The 18438-nt window shown below is 34.6% G+C and overlaps 2 protein-coding genes across 2 annotated transcripts; both read right to left on the reverse strand.

Moving 5' to 3' along the window:
• Window positions 1–4563: 4563 nt before the first annotated feature.
• On the reverse strand, window positions 4564–6980 carry LOC142616667 (allene oxide cyclase, chloroplastic-like). Its single transcript, XM_075789469.1, has 3 exons — window positions 6586–6980; window positions 6353–6474; window positions 4564–5143 (listed from the first exon to the last, which is right to left on the reverse strand). The coding sequence occupies exons 1-3, from the start codon at window positions 6827–6829 to the stop codon at window positions 4739–4741; spliced, it is 771 nt and encodes a 256-aa protein (XP_075645584.1). The 5' UTR covers window positions 6830–6980; the 3' UTR covers window positions 4564–4738.
• A 6683-nt stretch (window positions 6981–13663) lies between these two features.
• Window positions 13664–14757, reverse strand: LOC142639147 (allene oxide cyclase, chloroplastic-like). Its single transcript, XM_075813268.1, has 3 exons — window positions 14623–14757; window positions 14414–14535; window positions 13664–14155 (listed from the first exon to the last, which is right to left on the reverse strand). The coding sequence occupies exons 1-3, from the start codon at window positions 14648–14650 to the stop codon at window positions 13754–13756; spliced, it is 552 nt and encodes a 183-aa protein (XP_075669383.1). The 5' UTR covers window positions 14651–14757; the 3' UTR covers window positions 13664–13753.
• Window positions 14758–18438: the final 3681 nt, after the last annotated feature.

Raw genomic sequence — 18438 nt, forward strand, 5'->3', positions numbered from 1 at the left:
GCAAGATGCAAATAAGAAAAAAGTTCCCTAACAAAGGGGTGAACAAGGAAACGAAGGTCACTGGTAAAGTCGGCCTCGTAAACACAAACCTCGTCAACATACGAGTGACAATTCCTCTCTTCGTCACTGGGAATCCTAATTTTTACTGAATCATGGAACTAAAACCAATCCCTGATCCGTTGCTCATCCTTTCTCGTAAGGGAACATGAGATGTTCCAGGCTTTATAGGGGGTGGAAATGGAAGTAGCCTCCGAGATCATGCGATCATCAGACTAAGATAACCCTGTCTCCAGATCACTAGACCTTACCTCAGACATTTTTAACAACCTAGCTACCTTAGCAGAATGGGAAACCAAAGGGAATAGTGAAGAAAGGACAAAACTATATGGACAGTCCTCCCCTACGAAGAGACTGACCCTCTCAAGACACTCCCCTTCTACAAACTCGAGTAAACAACCTAAATGAACAAAAAAGAAAGCTATCGAAGGACAATCTACCCTAACAGTAAAATAATCTACCATGGAAGAACCAGAAAAGAAGAAGGAGCACGAAGAACTTATGAGGAAACGCAAGACAGAGAAAGGATGCTCGGAGGAGAAACAAACCCTAAAATAGAAACTGAATAAGGAAAAAATACAGAAGAAAGGAAAGATGAGGAAAAAATGCCAAACAAGTGGCAAAACACGCGCGGGAAAACCGAGCCATGTCTGCATGTTGACGCATCCTGGCCATACACGTGGCATTCAACTGCTCAAACATCAAATCGTCATAAATGCGCAGTACACGGAATACAAAGCGTCATATGTATTTGTTCTTATCTTGTCTAACAGACGAGAATTCGAACAAGGGGGCAGCTGATGAGTCAGAAATTTATGGTCGTCACTAAGCAGAGATTGTCATTGACCCAGAGAAGACGTTACGCATTTATTATGCTCATTGATGACCAAACGTAACAGACAGAGCAACGGTCATAGAATGAGTTGTGAACTTCAGACAAAGATTTCATAACGCACTAGTCGTTGAGCATAAATACAGCACATCATTGCCCATTAATGAGGCACACAACTATAAAAGAGAAGGTAACAGAATTTAAAGGTACACACAAATACTCTACGAAATCACTCTCTACTCATTTTTCTCTCTAGAATCTTTCTCCCTTACTAACTTAAGCATCGGAGGCGGTTTGATTGACGCCACACTGGCGTGTTACTCTTCCACCCAGTCCATTTTGCAAATTTTCCATCTACAGAGACGACCCCATTCACAACATTTTCCATCTGCTACCACGAGGAGCTCAACTGTTGATTTTTTGCATCATCAGTTAGTTTTATACAATTTCATCCATTTATTCAATTTTTATTTTTTATTAAGTAAGACCCACATTATTTTAGCCTTAACGAGTGTTAAGGTTTACCATATTTTATCATACTTATGGAATGGTATCACAAATAAAATATTAATCCACTTCCACATGTTCAAAAGAGACAATTAATAAAAGATAGTAAACGAGCAAGATACAGATATCACTTATATAAAATTAGGAACTTGCCAAGAGCACTAAAATGAACCATTAAAAAACATTAGTAGTAATAATTAATAAAACATTTGTATTTTATTGCTTATCCCTGTGACCAGTAATACAACAAGTCACCAAGTTTACATTAATCATAATCTTCCTAGTAATAGTTTAGTTAGTGAAATTAGTAACATTGGCTTGGGGCTCACAAGCCTTAGCTGCAGGACTTGGCTCAACATGGGTTTGGCTCCACTGGCTTACCAAGAAGCTCTTATGGCAAGTCTTCAATACCCTTCAAATAAGAACAAAGTTTCTCTCTAAACTAGTTTGGAGAGAAACTCTACAAACTCATCATATATCTTTATATTGAGTGTGAATTTTGAAAATCTAACCGTTAGATTGCATGTTCTTATTACATTCTTAATGCTTACAAAATTTCAAGAAGATCAAAGATCAAATGCTATGTCATCAAATAAATGTTATAATTTCAAGTTTTTGTGATTTAAAGTTGTATATAAAAAATAAGTTAATTGATCAAATAGTACATAATATCCAATTTGAACGAAATTTGATACGTATGTTAAGAACACAAGGAATATGAAATTCAATGGTTAGATTCTCAAAATTCACACCCAAAAAAGAAATATATGAGAAGTTTGAAGAATTTCTCTCCAAACTAGTTTGGAGAGAAACTTTGTTCTTCAAATAAAAGGTGTAGAAAAGTTTGAAGGGGAACACAATCTGGTGCAGCTTCACCTCCATACACCTCCTCAAATATCCCAGATCCACCAGTCACAGCCAAACACGTGTCTTTGTAGGTCAATTTTATTATTTAAATTGAGTCTTAGATACCACATTTATGATGAATGGATATCCTTATTTTATGCAACACTAATGTGTAGCCACGTGCATATACACGAGTACAATTTTAAAAAAAAATCGCAATTATACAGTTTAAATCATTTATAATATTAATCTACACTTTTTAAAAAAAAGCCATACATTTCTAAAATATGTAATGGTTTCTCATTTTATATATATATGATTTAGAATTTAATTGGATTTAGACTTTTTGATTTTTGCACTCTGCCACAAAAATTAAAAAAAATAGATGGATACGTGTTGGAAAATTGAACTCCAATTGAAATCAAATTTAGAATTTAATTAGATTTGAATTTTTCAATTTTTACACTCAATAATTCACTTGGCACAAAATAAAAAATTAAATGAAACACAGACACAAAATTGAGAATCCTATTTAAAATTAAAAGACAAAAAATCCATTATATATTTTAACTTATTTTATTAATCTACCATAATTATTATTTTTATATATAAAAAAAAATTGATCTTACATGACAGGCTTTTTTCATATAAATGAAGGACATTTGGTATTTTGATTTCATCTATATTTATGATATCACACTAGAATATCACACTAGCATACTACAAGTATTTAAAGGAAAAAAAAAAATCATGGTCCACATGATGCCATAAGCCTAGTTAAAACTCATTCAAGTACATGGGATTACAAGGAGTTACAAAATTAGATGCCCATTACTTTGTTTAAACATAGATCATCATGACTTATAAAATTTGTGTGAAGGAAAAGGAAGTCTTTAGTCCAATTTGTCATGCCTAAACGAGGGAGAAGGGTGTACAACACATTTTTTACAATCTATCTTAGTTTTTTTATTTTTTATTTTTTTATTATTATGCTGAATAAGTATCTTATAGTTCATTGATGTAATAATTTTTGACTCATGCATCTTTACTTAGGGTCCGTTTGGATACAGCTGAAAATTGAAAACTGAAAACTGAAAGCTGAAAACACTGTAGAAAAATAATTTTTAAATGTGTAAATAGTACCGTAGGACCCACTTTTAATTAAAAAATTACTGAAAAGTACGTGAATAGTACGTGCACAGTACGTGAACAGTGCGCGCACTATGCACGCACAGTGACTTGTCCCCTAAAAGTAGAAACGAACAGCACTATCCAAACCAACCTTTACTTTCACATAGATTTATCATTTTCATAAAATTGGGAAGGGGGAGTTGAGTTTGTACCACATCACCAGAAATAATATCATTAATGTTAGCCCTATCATTAATGTTACTTTCACTTTAAAGGTCTGTTTAAAATCCGCTTATTTTGCTGAAATTGAAAACTTTTTACTGAAAGTACGGTAGATAAATGTAAAGTTTAGTTGAAATAGAACAGTGCGACCCATAAATAGTATCAAAAAGTGCAGTGAGACCTATGAATAATAGCAAAAAATAAGCTAAATAGTAAAATAAGTTAGCAAAAATAATCTTGCCAAATATACACTAAGTTCCTATTTGGATAGTGCTTTTAAGCACTATTGTTGCGTCGGCGTTTTTTTTTTTAGAAGTGCACTTCAGCAAAGCAAATACACTTCCAGTGGGTCTCGTGCATTGTTCACGAGACCCACAAACTTCTTTTTTCAGCAAAATTTTCATTAAAAATGGGTCTCACGACACTATCCACACATTTAAAAATTATTTTGCTACTGTGTTTTCAGTTTTCAGCAAAATAAGCGGTATTCAAACACACCCTAAGTATTCGTTTGGAAACAATTTATTTGGCTAAAACTGAAAACTTTTTGTTAAAAATACTGTAAATAAAGGTAAAAGTTAACTAAAACAGTATAATGAGATTTATAAATAATACAAAAAAATGCAATGAAACAATAATAGCAAAAATAATCAATGTCAAAAGCGTGTTAAATGTAAGTAAATCCTTAAAAAAAATAAAAGATAAAAAATATAAGTCCAACGCATGTTTGCTGTCTGCCAGTATATGCTTCCACCCACATACACATTCTTTAAAAGTCTAGGCCAAAAAGCAAATGCATCAATTGACAAAAGGATAAGCACTCAACATTGTTGTTGCGACTCACCATCATGGCCATCATCTCAATCAGCCCCATATATGATTATATCATCATATGCCTTATTTCTTTTTCTTTTTTTTGAAAAAAAAAATGTGTATATTAGCCCCATATATGTACTTGCTACACGTGCTTGTGATTAAGCTAAATTCACATTACTTTCTTAAAAAATACTCATAATAATAACAACTTATTCTGCTTCTCCCACATTATCCTTTTGATGCAACACTATCAACCCTCCGCATAAAATAAAAAACATTCACTTCCAAAAGACAATTTGGCAAAACCCATTATTACATCACAATTCACTAGTTAGTGAAATTAGGAATAGTGGCGTGGGGCTCACAAGCCTTTGCAGCTGGGGTGGGCTCCACGTAAGGAGTGGGCTCCACAGGCTTGCATAGAAGATCCTTTGGCAAGTCCTTGATGCCCTTCAAGTAAAACGTGTAGAAGATCTTGAATGGGAACACAATCTGGTGCAGCTTCACCTGCCCATACACACCCTCAAAGATTCCAGACCCACCATTCACTGACAAGTACGTGTCCTCCTCGTATGTCAGATACGCTCCCTGCACCGATATGTGACCGTAGTCTCCGAAGTAAAAGCTGTATACAGCCTCGTACCGGTCACCTTTCTTTTCCGGTTTATTCTCGATCAAAATGCATATTCCTGCTGTGATCCCCAACCGTTTCTCCAAGTCTCCGGTATACAACTTTAACATTTAAAAATAATAATAATAATTTAATTTAAAGATATGTTCATTCACTATGTACGAAAAAGTAGAAAACAGATAAAAAAGAGGATGTCTTTACCGGGGTAAAACTTAAATACAGTAACTTAGGTACAGTACTTAAGGTTTTCCTCTTAAATATTTGACATTTGTCCATTTTGACAGCCCAGTAAAATAGAAATAACGCCGCTATCTTTCTGTTAACTTTTCTTTTTTCTCCCTGGCAAACATTATTCCGCATAAATTTAAGTAGTAAATTTTAATTTCAGCCACTAACTCTTTAAAGAAGAAAACTAGATGGTTTAGTAGATCTCTATGACTTCTCCTAATCTCAGAAGAAGAAATCCAGATTTAGTGAAACTAAAAGCTACAATCTTTCAACATTTTTTTTCCTCCGTTTTCTAGGGAACCAAACAAAGCTTTGAACCAGATTTTGATTTGCAAATAAATCAAAGCTTGAGACAAAAGAAAATCAAATGGAAATCGTAAATTCAGAAAATAACTCAGAAGATCTTAAATTTCATCCACTCAATCTTTGAAAAAGAAAGCCAAATGGCTCCAGTAGATCTCTCTAACTTCTCCCATTAAATCACATAAGAAGAAATCTAGATACAGTGAAACTAAAAACTACAATCCTTGAACTGTTTTTCTTTTTACCTTTGTTTTCTTGGTAACCAAACAAAGTTTTGAACCAGAGGTTGCACCAAAGCGTGAACGAGTGTTCTTGGAGAGGGTAAAAAAAGAAACAACAATAAGAAGGAGAGTTTAGAGAGAGAGACGTGTGGGATTTGGAGAAGTTGGAGATATTTTAATTGAAGAAAAAGACCTCTCTGTTCTCACGATCCAAAAGAAGAAAAAAATAATATTAAAACATAAAGAGATGGGATTTTGATAACGCCGTTTACTGGGCTGTTAAAATGGACAAATGTCAAATATTTAAGAGAAAAACCTTAGGTACTGTATCTAAGGTACTGTATCTAAATTTTGCCCATTTACCAGCAAAGTGAATCCAAGAAAAAAAATGTTACTAATATAATACTTTGCATAATTAAGTCCTCACATTAAAGATTATCTTGGAAAACAACCAGAAATTAGAAAGACATGATTTTTTTTTTTCAATGGATAGAGATTTAACATGCACATATATAATTGACTTTTTCCCCGGAAACAAACAGAGCATAAGAAAATTACTTTGTTGCTGAAAGGAACGAGATCTCCAAGAGAGTTGACAGATTTCTGGCTCAACCTGAGGTAGGCAGGGCTTCCACGATCTCGCTCGTTGATCTCATACACGTGCAATTCCTGAACGTTGGCTGCAAAAACACAAGGAAAAAACCAAAAGGGTATTATGGGATCATACCAAAAACTGCGATTGTATGGTGTAAAAATTGGTGGGTGAGTGATTTAATGTGAGAAATACTTACTGGGTCTCGTGGAGTCTGATGGGTTGGCCTGGCTTTTGCAAGTGAATGATCTTTTGGGTAGTGAAAAGCTGGGGGTTTGGGGTGAGATTGACTGGAATTTAAGGGTTTGGGTGAGAGATGTGTTTGAGAGCTTGAACGATAGGAGTGTGTTATTGGTGAGTAGTGAAGAGGTGGGGTGTGATCTTGGGTTGGCTAGCTTGATAGGGGAAGAGATGGTCTTCAAAGCAGAGCTTGAGCAAGCCATTGATTAGAGAGAGACAGAGACCTTGAGAGTCTTGCCGTTGGTTGGTGTGTAAGAAAGTGTTTGGTCTGAAAGAAAGTGAGAAAATTAATATATTGGTGAAGAAGGGTACTACAGTGATATGTTTATATAGAGTAGGGTTTAGAAAGAAAAAAAAAATTTATAGTGAATTAATCCATGTGTATATTTTTATTTTTAAGAGTGTGAGGATGGACGGTGCAAGAAAAAAAATATGACTAATATGACTAGTCAAACAGTCATCTGTGTCCACATGGAAATTAAATTAGAAAGTTCCAATTTCTACGAAGAACTTTATTTTTCTTGTAGATCGGTTTGGGATTTGGACGGAAAATGCTGGTAGGAAATTGATCTTGTGACGGCTTGACACGTCTACTGGTGCGTGGAACATGACCACCGGCAAGAGTATTGTGCACCAAGAAGCCTATCTAGGCAGGTTACTTGGTATTGATTATTCGGCAAAAAAAGAAAGAAAAGTTGGGGTTGATTACAGTGATAAGGTATTAGTTGTGGATGATTTTGACGACCTCATGAGATGGGACAATGCGTTGTAATATTGATGGCAAGTTAAGCTATATTAGCGAAAAAATAATGTTGATGTAATTCTTATCCTTATGAACATAAATGGAAATAGGATTGATCGGTTTTCAAATGGGGATACTGATTTGATTTTCTACCACTCAGAGGATAAAAAAAAAAACTACCTAGCTGGTACTGATATTGGCATTAATGGATACCATATGTACCTAATCACTCTTTATCCACATAATTTTTACCCTCTGCCCATTAAAATATAGCAAAAATAAATAAATAAAATTTAGTTAAAATTTGTATTTTCTAAATATTCACAATAAAAGCTTCTTTTTTATTTTATCTTGGATAAACTACGTATTTTGTTCTATCCTTTATGTCATATTTTAATTTAATCTTTTAATTATGTCAATTTAGTTCTTACATTTTCAGTACTATGTCAATTTAGACCATGTCGTTATCTTTTGGATGAAAAAGTCTGACGTATCAAACGACCTAAATAGAAATATAAAAAAATTGCCACATCAACGGACACCTAAACTAACTTGTCTTCATAATCTTAAATTTAAAAAAAAAAAAAGAAAAAAGAAAACAGATACATGAAATTAAGTAAATTTTGGGATCAAAATCCCTAACTCACGTCTATCAAAAAAGGAAAAAACCCTAATTCACTAATGCTTCAAGTTTTGATATATTGACGGTATATAGTATGTGAATGGCTTTGATTACGATTTATCAAAAGTCTACTTAGTTGCTTGGGAACCCAACTTTGCCTCAAGCTGGCCTGTGGTTATATCATAATATAAGCAAGATCAACGAAAACTTTTAAGGCCTTAGACAGGAGTATCACATACATCAAGAAATTCTTGCAATTATTTTCGCTGCAAACTAGCTTTTTCCTGATCACTTTCCACCACTTCTCAGATTCCGACCTAGAATTCTTGTAGATTTAAGCATAATAAATTTGTCAACTATTGTACTGGGTTACAAAATGGCAGCGCCAATCATGATAGCTCCATTTGCTATGCATAAGTTGGCACATCTAAAAGGTCCAAATCTTCTAGGAAGAGTTCTCAGTCTCAATTGAAATTTGTTTGGATTCTTATTTACTTGTTTATTGTGATTATTCCAAAAGAGATCACCACAACCAGAGTAGCAACTGCTTTTAATACAAAAACGTGAAAGTATTCATGAATTAGGTTTTTTAAAACGTGAAACATTTGTGAATTTGGGTTTTTTTCTTTTTTGATAGACTTGAGTTAGGGATTTTGATACCAAAACTTACTCACTTTCGCTTATCTGATGTTGTTGTTTTCTTGTTTTTAAATTAAGATTATGTTGACAAGTTAGTTTAGGTGTCTATTGATGTGGAAATTTATTTTTTTAGGCTGTTTGACACGTCAGACTTTTCCATCCAAGAGATAATGAAATAGACTAAATTGACACGAAACTGAAAGGTTGGGGACCAAATTGACACAATTGAAAGGTTATGGACTAAATTGAAATATGGTGTAAAAGATAGAGACCAGATAAGAGTAACCACATCAGCTCGTTTAAAAGATTCCGTTTATTTTACACAAAAACCTACTTTTAAGATTTTACATATTCACTTTTACAAAACACCCACATCAGTTCATCTATCCTACCACCTCTATTAATTAAATAATCAATTTCCTCACTTTTTTATTATTTCTCTCAACTACCACACATATACGCGCGCCTCTGATTCATTTCTCTCCTTCTCTTCATTTCTGATTCGTTTCTCTCTCTCTCTCTCCCTCTCTTCATTTCTCTCTCTCTCTCTCTCTCTCTCTCTCTCTCTCTCTACCCAGATCAACTCTCCCTCGATCAACTCTCTGATCTGCCCCGATCTGCTTTGATCCACTCGCTTCGAGCTACGATTCGAGCTCTGATCCACTCCGACACGCTCCACTCTCCCTCTTGATCAACTCTTCGATCTGCCCCAATCCGCTCTGATCCACTCGCTCCGAGCTCCGATCCACTCTGACACGCTCCAATCCACTTCGATACGCTCCGATCTACTCTCCCTAGCTCCGATCCGAGCTTCGATCTACTCTCCCTAGCTCCGATCCGCTTCGATCCAAGCTCCGACCGCTCCGATCCACGCTCCGATCTACTCTCCCTAGCTCCGATCCGCTCCAATCCACGAGCTCTGAGCTCCGATTCGAGCTCCAATCCAGTCAAGCACCGATCAAGCGCCGATCTGTGTTTGTGCATCTATGTTTTTTTTTTTTTTTTGAGCAAGTGTGTCTGTGTTGATTTTCTGTGTGGATGTGTTTGTGTGCATCTGAGGAAAAAGAAGAGGATGAGGAGTTGAGTTTTAGCTGGGTTGGTTGAACACGAAAAGGAGAGAGAAAAAAATGAGCGAACGGAAATGATAAAAAAATGGTATAAACGAGTTACAGTAACCGTGTTAATATACATGGTTACTGTAACTCGGGGATGGATTTACAAAATTTTAGACATTTTTAAACCCACTGATGTGGGTGGTTTTTTGCTCAAAATGTGTAAAATTGGTAGTTATGTTTATTTTAGAAACTTTTACATCCACTGATGTGGATGCTCTAAGTAGTTCACCCTTTATCTTCTTCTTCTTCCCGCCAAGTTTTATTTATTTGGAGAAAAAAATAAATCTATCAAGTGGCTTCATCGGTTCTAATATATGTGTAAAATATCTGAGTGCACGTCACTACAAATATCTTGGTGCTATGATGTGTACCTTCTCACTTCTTTTCCATCATAATTAAGTGATTAGTTATTTTCCATGAAAAATTAACTTATTAAGTATAAAAAAAATAAAAAATAAAAACTTCTCTAAACCAATTAGAAGGAAAGCTTCCACAACTCATTTAATAATGGTTCAAATGAACATTCGTAATATTTTTAATTACATTACTTATTTAATAGCCATGTGGCCAAGGGTTTGTGTCTCAACTGATAGTCCTTAATATTTCCAACGGACACACCTATAGTTTAAATCCTATTCTTCTAACTATTGAATTATCATTAAAAGAAAGTCACGTGCCTTATTTAAATGACTTGATAGGTAGTGTGATCAAAATAAATGTGGATAATCATACGAATTATTGTGTAATGAGTTCAAGTAGATTTTGAAAGCTTCTTCCCATAAGTAAGGCCTTATTAAATGCTGTTAATATTTTTTACAATATAATTAAATGATATCCAAACAACTTAGTTTCCTAATAATTTAAAAACTCTAAGATTTTCCCCTAAATAGGTCATTGGCATTTTAATTAAGTCATTAAAGAAATAAAAGTGTGTGGGATATAGTAGTAGCGAAGATATCTTTGCTGTGAGTTTGGCTGAAACCTTTTTCTAGACCCTGCCTAAGAATACTTGTGAATCTTTTTCTAGACCTTGCCTAAGAATACTTGCAAATTACTTTGAAGGGAAGTGAGTGACAAATAATATATGCAAAACTATCTTTGAGGGCAAGTGAGAGATTGTTGGGATTTAAGCCCTAAAATCCAATTTACATAACATTCTTCAACTAATAAAAGTGTTTTATTTTCTAAGAAAATATAATTATTGGATTTTACACCTTCATTTAATGAATAGTCCATGAGATGCATTTTGCATGATTTAAGTATGAGAATGAGATCCGCATATAGAATATCTAAATCACCATTCCTTGTAAACTCATAAATCTTAATTCGTAGTAGGTAATGAAATTGGGAATTTCATCTAATAATACTTTAGTGTATCAATCATAATGATCTATTTTGATTATGGAAGTGTAGAGTTTTGATTAATATATTGATTTATTTGGAATACATTGAAATAGATCACTGTGAGTTGTTATCCTATAAACTACTTTCATCAATAATTGACCTCACAATTGCCAAATGCATAAACTCTCAATCTTGAGAGGATGGTGAACTCTGAAGTAAAATATAAATTATTTTGATGTATACTTGAGTAAAATCTTTTACTGTTAATGTCCTAATACATTAGGTAATCGTATGTAGTATTATAAAATAAGTTTATGAAAGTTCAATAAAATAAGGAGTCTTTATGTTGCTTTTGTGGAACATTATTCCTCAAGATGGAATCCAAAATCTCGATAAGAGACAATAACCTTCTTGTTGAGATAGATTTAATGGGAATTGATTGTTCAAAGTATTAGACCTGATCATTTTAGTAAGGAGTTACTAGAATTTATATTTTATGAAATTAGACTCCAATAATATAACAAACTAGATGCAGTGGTCAGTCTCTCTAGCATTTTTTCTCTCTCCTTGTTTCTCTTCTCTTCTCCCTCAAATTAAATATCTCTCTCCTTTCTCCTATATCTATTGTATTCTCTACTCTCTCACATGGCTAGTCTCTCTAGCAAAAAAGCCGTCACTCTACAACTCCAAAACCCATGGCTGGTCCTCTAAAACACTGTTGTCGCTCACCATAGCTCCAAAATCTCCATGGGCTTATTGAGTTGAGTTTTGAGGTGGTGGTTGGTTGATTATGGCTAGTGGTTGGTGGTGGTGGGTTTGCGGAAGTGGTGGGTTGTGGTGGTGGTGGTAGTGGGTTTTGATTTGGTGGGGTGGATTATGGGTGGTATCGTGGGTAATATGTGTGTGTGTTTGTTTTTTTTTTTTTTTTTTTAATATAGGAGTTTTTTTTAAGGTTATTTTAATGTATTCTATGTATTATTTTAATGTGTTGAATGGAAAAAAAATAGAACATTCTATGTATGGTGAAATGTTAAATGCTATAATAAATAGAAAAGTTAAGTTTTGGAGTGGTAAAATCAAGGTTATCAGACCCGGACTGGACCAGGCGGTCCAACCGGGTTAATGAGAACCAGACTGAAATATGATTTTTTAAGTATAAAGAACCGGATTTATTGTTAATTCTGTTTGCATGAATTGTGTGGTCCAACCCCGATTCAATCATGCTTGTTAATTAAGAAAAAATAAAAAAGTGCGCTTACTAGGTTTAGAACCTAGGCACGGTCAAAGTTGGAGCTAGAGCCTAATCACTAAGCTAAGCTTGCAAGTTGATGCTCAACAATAACCCCAAAAAAAAAAAAAAAATACTTGAAGTAAACTTAACGCAAATTTTTTTTATTATAAAAACAACTTAACGCAATTCTGTTTAACTTAATTAAATTATCCATCTCTTACAAGGAATAAAAAAAATTATAATTAAAATCCTTCAAAGATATTCAACTTTACTTCAAAAATTAATCATAAATTTTAATGTTTTCATGGTTATTATTTTATTTTATTAACTTTCTTATTTAATTATTAAATATATGCTTGAAAATCATTAAATTTCCTTCACATATATAGATATATTAGTCAATTTTGCTAGTCTTATAAATTTAATATTTATATTTAGGCTTTAATTAATTATTAAAGTAATTATGACGTTATCGCGGTTCGACCTTGGTCGAACCTCGATCCAACCTTAAAAACCTTGAATCTCTCCCTTTACCGGTTCTTTGAACGGTCTGAATCTGAAAACTATGGGTAAAATAGTAGTTGGCATAGTACAATTAATGCTAGTGTCCTTATTAGTTTTAATTCGGAGCATTTTTTTATGGCAAACTAACATTGTAAACTAGAGTTCTTTTATGGCCATACATTTTGTCATAACTTGATAACATATATGGCCATATTCAGTGAAACATCATTTTTCACATGTAATCACGATTTTTATTTTTTTGATTAACAAGTGATCATAATTTTTTTCATCATTGAAGGTCACATGTCATGATTGTTGACATAAAGTTAATTGTTTACATGTGCTTTCTCTTTAGTCTTTATCCTATGGTACCTCGTGAGTTAGCCAAGTGAGGCTCCAAATTCCATCTTGAGGGTGTGCTGCCTAGGATAAGCTTCCGGACTTAATAATGACATTGCACTAGCGCTATTTTGTTCTCTCTATAGATTTCTGTTTTGGTGTGGTGGTTCTCTCCTGCATCGCGTTTTACTTTGTGCTAGAATTTTTGTACTTTGTGTCACAATTATTATCTTTATATCAGCATTTTATTAGCTTTATAAGTTTTAAGGTTAGTTTTATACCATTTTTCTCATTTATTTAATTTTTTTTTATTAAGTAAGACTCACATTATTTTAGCTTTAACAAGTGTTAAGGTTTGCCATATTTTATCATACTTATCCACTTCCATATGTTCAAAAGAGACAATTAATAAAAGATCGTAAATGAGCAAGATATAGTTGTCACTTATATATAATTAGGAACTTGCCAAGAGCACTAAAATGAAGCATTAAAAAACATTAGTAGTAATAATAAATGCAACATTGTATTTTATTGCTTGTCCCTGTGACCAGTAATACAACAAGTCACCAAGTTTACATCAATCATACTACTTTAGTTAGTGAAATTAGTAACAGTGGCTTGGGGCTCACAAGCCTTAGCTGCAGGGCTTGGCTCAACAGCTGGGTTTGGCTCCACCGGCTTACCAAGAAGCTCTTGTGGCAAGCCTTCAATACCCTTCAAATAAAAGGTGTAGAAAAGTTTGAAGGGGAACACAATCTGGTGCAGCTTCACCTGCCCATACACCCCCTCAAATATCCCAGATCCACCAGTCACAGCCAAACACGTGTCTTCGTAGGTCAAATATGGTCCCTGCACCGATATGTGACCGTAGTCCCCAAAGTAAAAGCTGAACGTGGCCTCGTACCGGTCACCTTTCTTCTCCGGTTTGTTCTCAATTAGAATGCACATGCCTGCTGTTATACCCAACCGCTTTTGCAGGTCTCCGCTATATAGCTGCAACATAACCTTTATATATAAATAGTGTTTCTACAGCAACAAATTTTGTTACAACTTATTGAATTGGACCTTTACTATCTTATACATGATAATGAAAAAAGTGGATACATAGTACTAAAATTGCAGTAAATTGTTTATATAAAAAATAGAATTGTATAATTTGATTTGTTACAAGTAAAGCCCATGCTTCTCTTTTCAACTTTTTATGTTTCATGTTAAAAGAAGAGGATGAGAAAAGAAGTTAAAAGAAGATACTTTGTTGCTAAAAGGGACAAGATCTCCAAGAGAATTGACAGATTTCTGGCTCAATTTGAGGAAGGCAGGGCTTCCACGATCACGTTCATTGAATTCATACACGAACAGTTCTTGAACTTTGGCTGCAAAAACAAGCAAAAGGGTCAATTAAAGGAGCTTGAGGAACAAACAAAGAAGGCCTGTGAGTGTATGTAAAGAGAGATATTTACTGGGTCTTGTAGAGCTTGAGCAAGCCATTGGAGATTCCTGAAATTATTTTTCTAGGTAGTGAAAGAAGATGAGAGGACTGGTGGATAAGGCAGTGTGGTAGGCTATTAGTTTATATAGACTAGAGTGAATATCATATTCATGGGGCTATTAGGCACGTGGGATTTGTGGGTCGGTGTTACAATGTAGTGGATGGATCATGCTATGATGTATGGGTATGGTCAAAGAGCCTATCAGTGCTCATGGTGCAGAATAGAATATTTCCTTGGTCTTAAATGGTGTCCCACGTTTCTTTGAAATTTGGAGTGGGGATGGAAAATGTTGTCCTTTGTTTTGGACACACCTGCTATTTGGTATTAGACTATTAGAATTTACTACCTTGCAGTCCACTGGTAATTTTGGTCAGTGATTTGAGAGTATGGCAAATTACAACTGCTATGGGTTTCATCTGGGGATTTGGGTAACATGTGGGTGCAAATTTTAAGTGAAAAATTACTTTTTATCAGTCCTACTGTTAATTAACTCGCTAATAGAAATTGATTGCAATTTAAAAATAGCAGGAATTATGATTTTGATTATTTTGAGATGAACGCGCCAAAAAAAGAAGAAGGAAAGAAACTTTTTTTTTTAGAAGAGAAAAACAAAAAATTGATCTTTTATAGGGGTGTTAATGTTCAACTCAACCCGTTAACACGACACAAACCTAACAGAGATTTTTGTGGGTTAGGATTTGGCCTTAGTTGGTTCGGATCATAAACGGGTCGACCCAAACACGACATGATAAGAAACATGTCATAAGTAGGTCAACCTGCGTAACTTGTAATAGACATATCTAACACGTCAATTTATTTGTATCAATCCGAAATGACATATATAACACAACCCGTTTAACTCATATAACAAATAAATATTCATTTTATTTTAGATTTTTCAAATAACTTTTATATCCAACTTATATTTTAAACTTAAAAAGAAAAGTGAGTAATTACAAAAACTTATAAGGGATATAATTGGAAATTTGGAAATTGAAATAGGTTGAAGACTTGAAGTGTATGCACTACTACTTTGAGATGTAAAAAAAAATTATTTCTAGTTAGATGTTATATTTAATATTAAACAAGTTAAAATGGGCTGTGTCACATTCACGTCAACCCAATACAACCCATTTATTAAGCATGTTAAGTGGGTTGGGTCAGCTTAAGCCGCCTTATTAACAAATCGGGTTAGGGTTGAGAAATTATGACATGATAATTAAATGAGTCAGGTTCAGGTTGAGCCATTTAATCGAATACCCTTACCTTGACACAATATGAACCTGACACGTTAACCCGAATTGACAATCCTAAATTCTCTTAATTTATGCTAAAGGAAATGCAACTATGTTACCATCACCAATCTCATCCAAAGATGACATTAAGTGTGCATTTGACTTTAGATTAAAAAGTTAGCTTATTTTACTATTCAACTTATTTTTGATACTATTCATGGACCCATTGCACTTTTTGGTACTATTCATAGGTCCCACTGTACTATTTTATTTAACTTTTATATTTATCTAGAGTAATTTTAGCAAATAGTTTTTAATTTTAGCAAAATAAATAGATCCCAAACAGAACCTAAGTTACTCATAAAACATTCATAATCTTGCCAAACTAATCATCCATCAGCTTCCTATAAAATAAAAACAATCATCCATGGGTTTACTTCATAAGTTGGACCCATCATAGGCTTGGGCCATGGTTGGATCACTTTTCATTGTAAGCTTTCGGGCCTCTCATTTATTCATTTGCGCCCCGTTGTAACCCTTGGAAGAATTGGGTTATTGGGCCCTTTTTAGAAACGTCAGTTGCGGGGTAGGTGGTCCCTGTAACAGACTTGGTTTTTTCATGTGTTGGATCCAGCATGCTAACATGTACCTTTATCGCCCATAAAGATATATTGGGGGGTGGGGTGATGATTGGGAGGGTGAGAAAGAGGAGATAGGCATCCTTAGAGGTCTGATCTCCTTCGTTTGCAAATTTAGATCCTTAAAGAGCATTAGCATTATGGTGTTTCAAAAAAAAAAAAAAACTATTTTAACACTCAAAAATTTATTTTATCTACTTTAAAGCACCATTCTACAAATTTCTTATTTTTGACATCACACCCAACAAACACTATTTATTTATTTATATTTTTATTGTTCACTATGTCTTCTTCATTGTCTCTCTCTCTTCACCTATTGATCAAATCACCATCTCTTTGTCTCTCTTCCACACCACAATTGCAATCCACCACATCATAGAGCAGAACCCACAATCCCCACGCCACCACTGCAGAACCCATGCCGATCTTCATTGGCAAGTTAGCAGCCATGCGGATCTCCACTGGCAAACTAGCCATGACCCATACCAATGGAGAGGGAGAGAGAGAGAGAGAGAGAATAAAAACTAAGACGTGCCACGATAAGTTGTATAAGTAAAACTTTATTGTACCAAGTTTGTAAATTTTTTTAACAAATAGAAACCTAGATAAGAGCACTTGCAGCAGTGGAGCTAAATAGCTATATAGCTATTTTAGCTCTACCAAAACACAAAAAAATCCCCTTGCAGCAGTGGAGGTATAGCTAAATTTTTTAGCTTAATTGCTATAGTGCACATGTATACATGAGCACTGTAGCTGAGAGCTAAAAAAAATCAATTTTTTATTCCTCCAGTCGGATTAAAATATTATTTTTTCCTTTCTTTTTTTCCTTATTCTTTTCTTCTCAGAACTCTCACAATCTCTCAACTTTCTCTCTCAACTTTCAGACCTCTCACGCCCGCAATCCACACCGCCACAGACCCAGCTCCGACCACGGCAACCCACACCACCACCACATCTTCTCCCATCTCTCTCTTTCCTCTCTTCTTTGTCTCTATGTCTCCAGTAACCACCACATGAGGTAGAGGAGCTCAGCCACCCACCACCTCACCACCACACACACCCCAACAATCACAAAAAAAAAAAAATCAGCAACCTCTCCAACACCATATACACACCACCACCACCTCCAACACACAAAAACCCACAAATCCACCACCACTAAACCCATAAATGCACCATGAACCACCACCAACAACAACCAAAGCAACCCCAAAACCCATTAAACCCACACCACCATCACACAACCAAAACCAAAACCAACACCATCAACCCACTACCACCAATCACCAAACCCATCTTAAAAATAGAGAAAAAAAAAAACCTACCGATGAGCAAACCCACCACCACCACCGATCTACATGGATCTAGACCCATTCCACAGACCAAATCCATGGACCCAAACACACGAACCCAAACCATAGCACCTCTACGGACCCACCATGCTCAGCTACCGCCGAATTTATGGAATCAAGTAGAAAAAAGAAAAAAAGAAAAAAAAAGAGAGTAGAAAATGAGAGCTGGAGAAAGAAAGAGTGAGGGAGGTTCTGGAGAAAGGGGAAAGTAAAGAAAAAAAAGGAGAGGATGGACAAAATGCAAGAGAAAAAAAAAAGGGAAATGTATAGATGAAAGAAAGGCAAAGAATAAGAAATTTAAAAATACTACCACAATATTTTTACAATAAATTTTAAGTAATTAGCTAATATTGGTGAGTAAAAATATAATTTCAATGGTGGGTTCAAATTAGAACTAGTAACAACTTTCCATATAAGATTTTGTTATGATTCTTGTGAAAGTATTGCAAAAAATATTGTAGATGTAACATTTTTTGTTGAAAAATATAATTGTTGAGAATTAATAGAGGAAGAAAAAATAAAGATTATTGTGGCGGCGGCGGCGGCAGTGGCGGCAACGGT

Source organism: Castanea sativa, chromosome 1, assembly GCF_040712315.1.
Source record: "Castanea sativa cultivar Marrone di Chiusa Pesio chromosome 1, ASM4071231v1".
Taxonomy (NCBI): domain Eukaryota; kingdom Viridiplantae; phylum Streptophyta; class Magnoliopsida; order Fagales; family Fagaceae; genus Castanea; species Castanea sativa.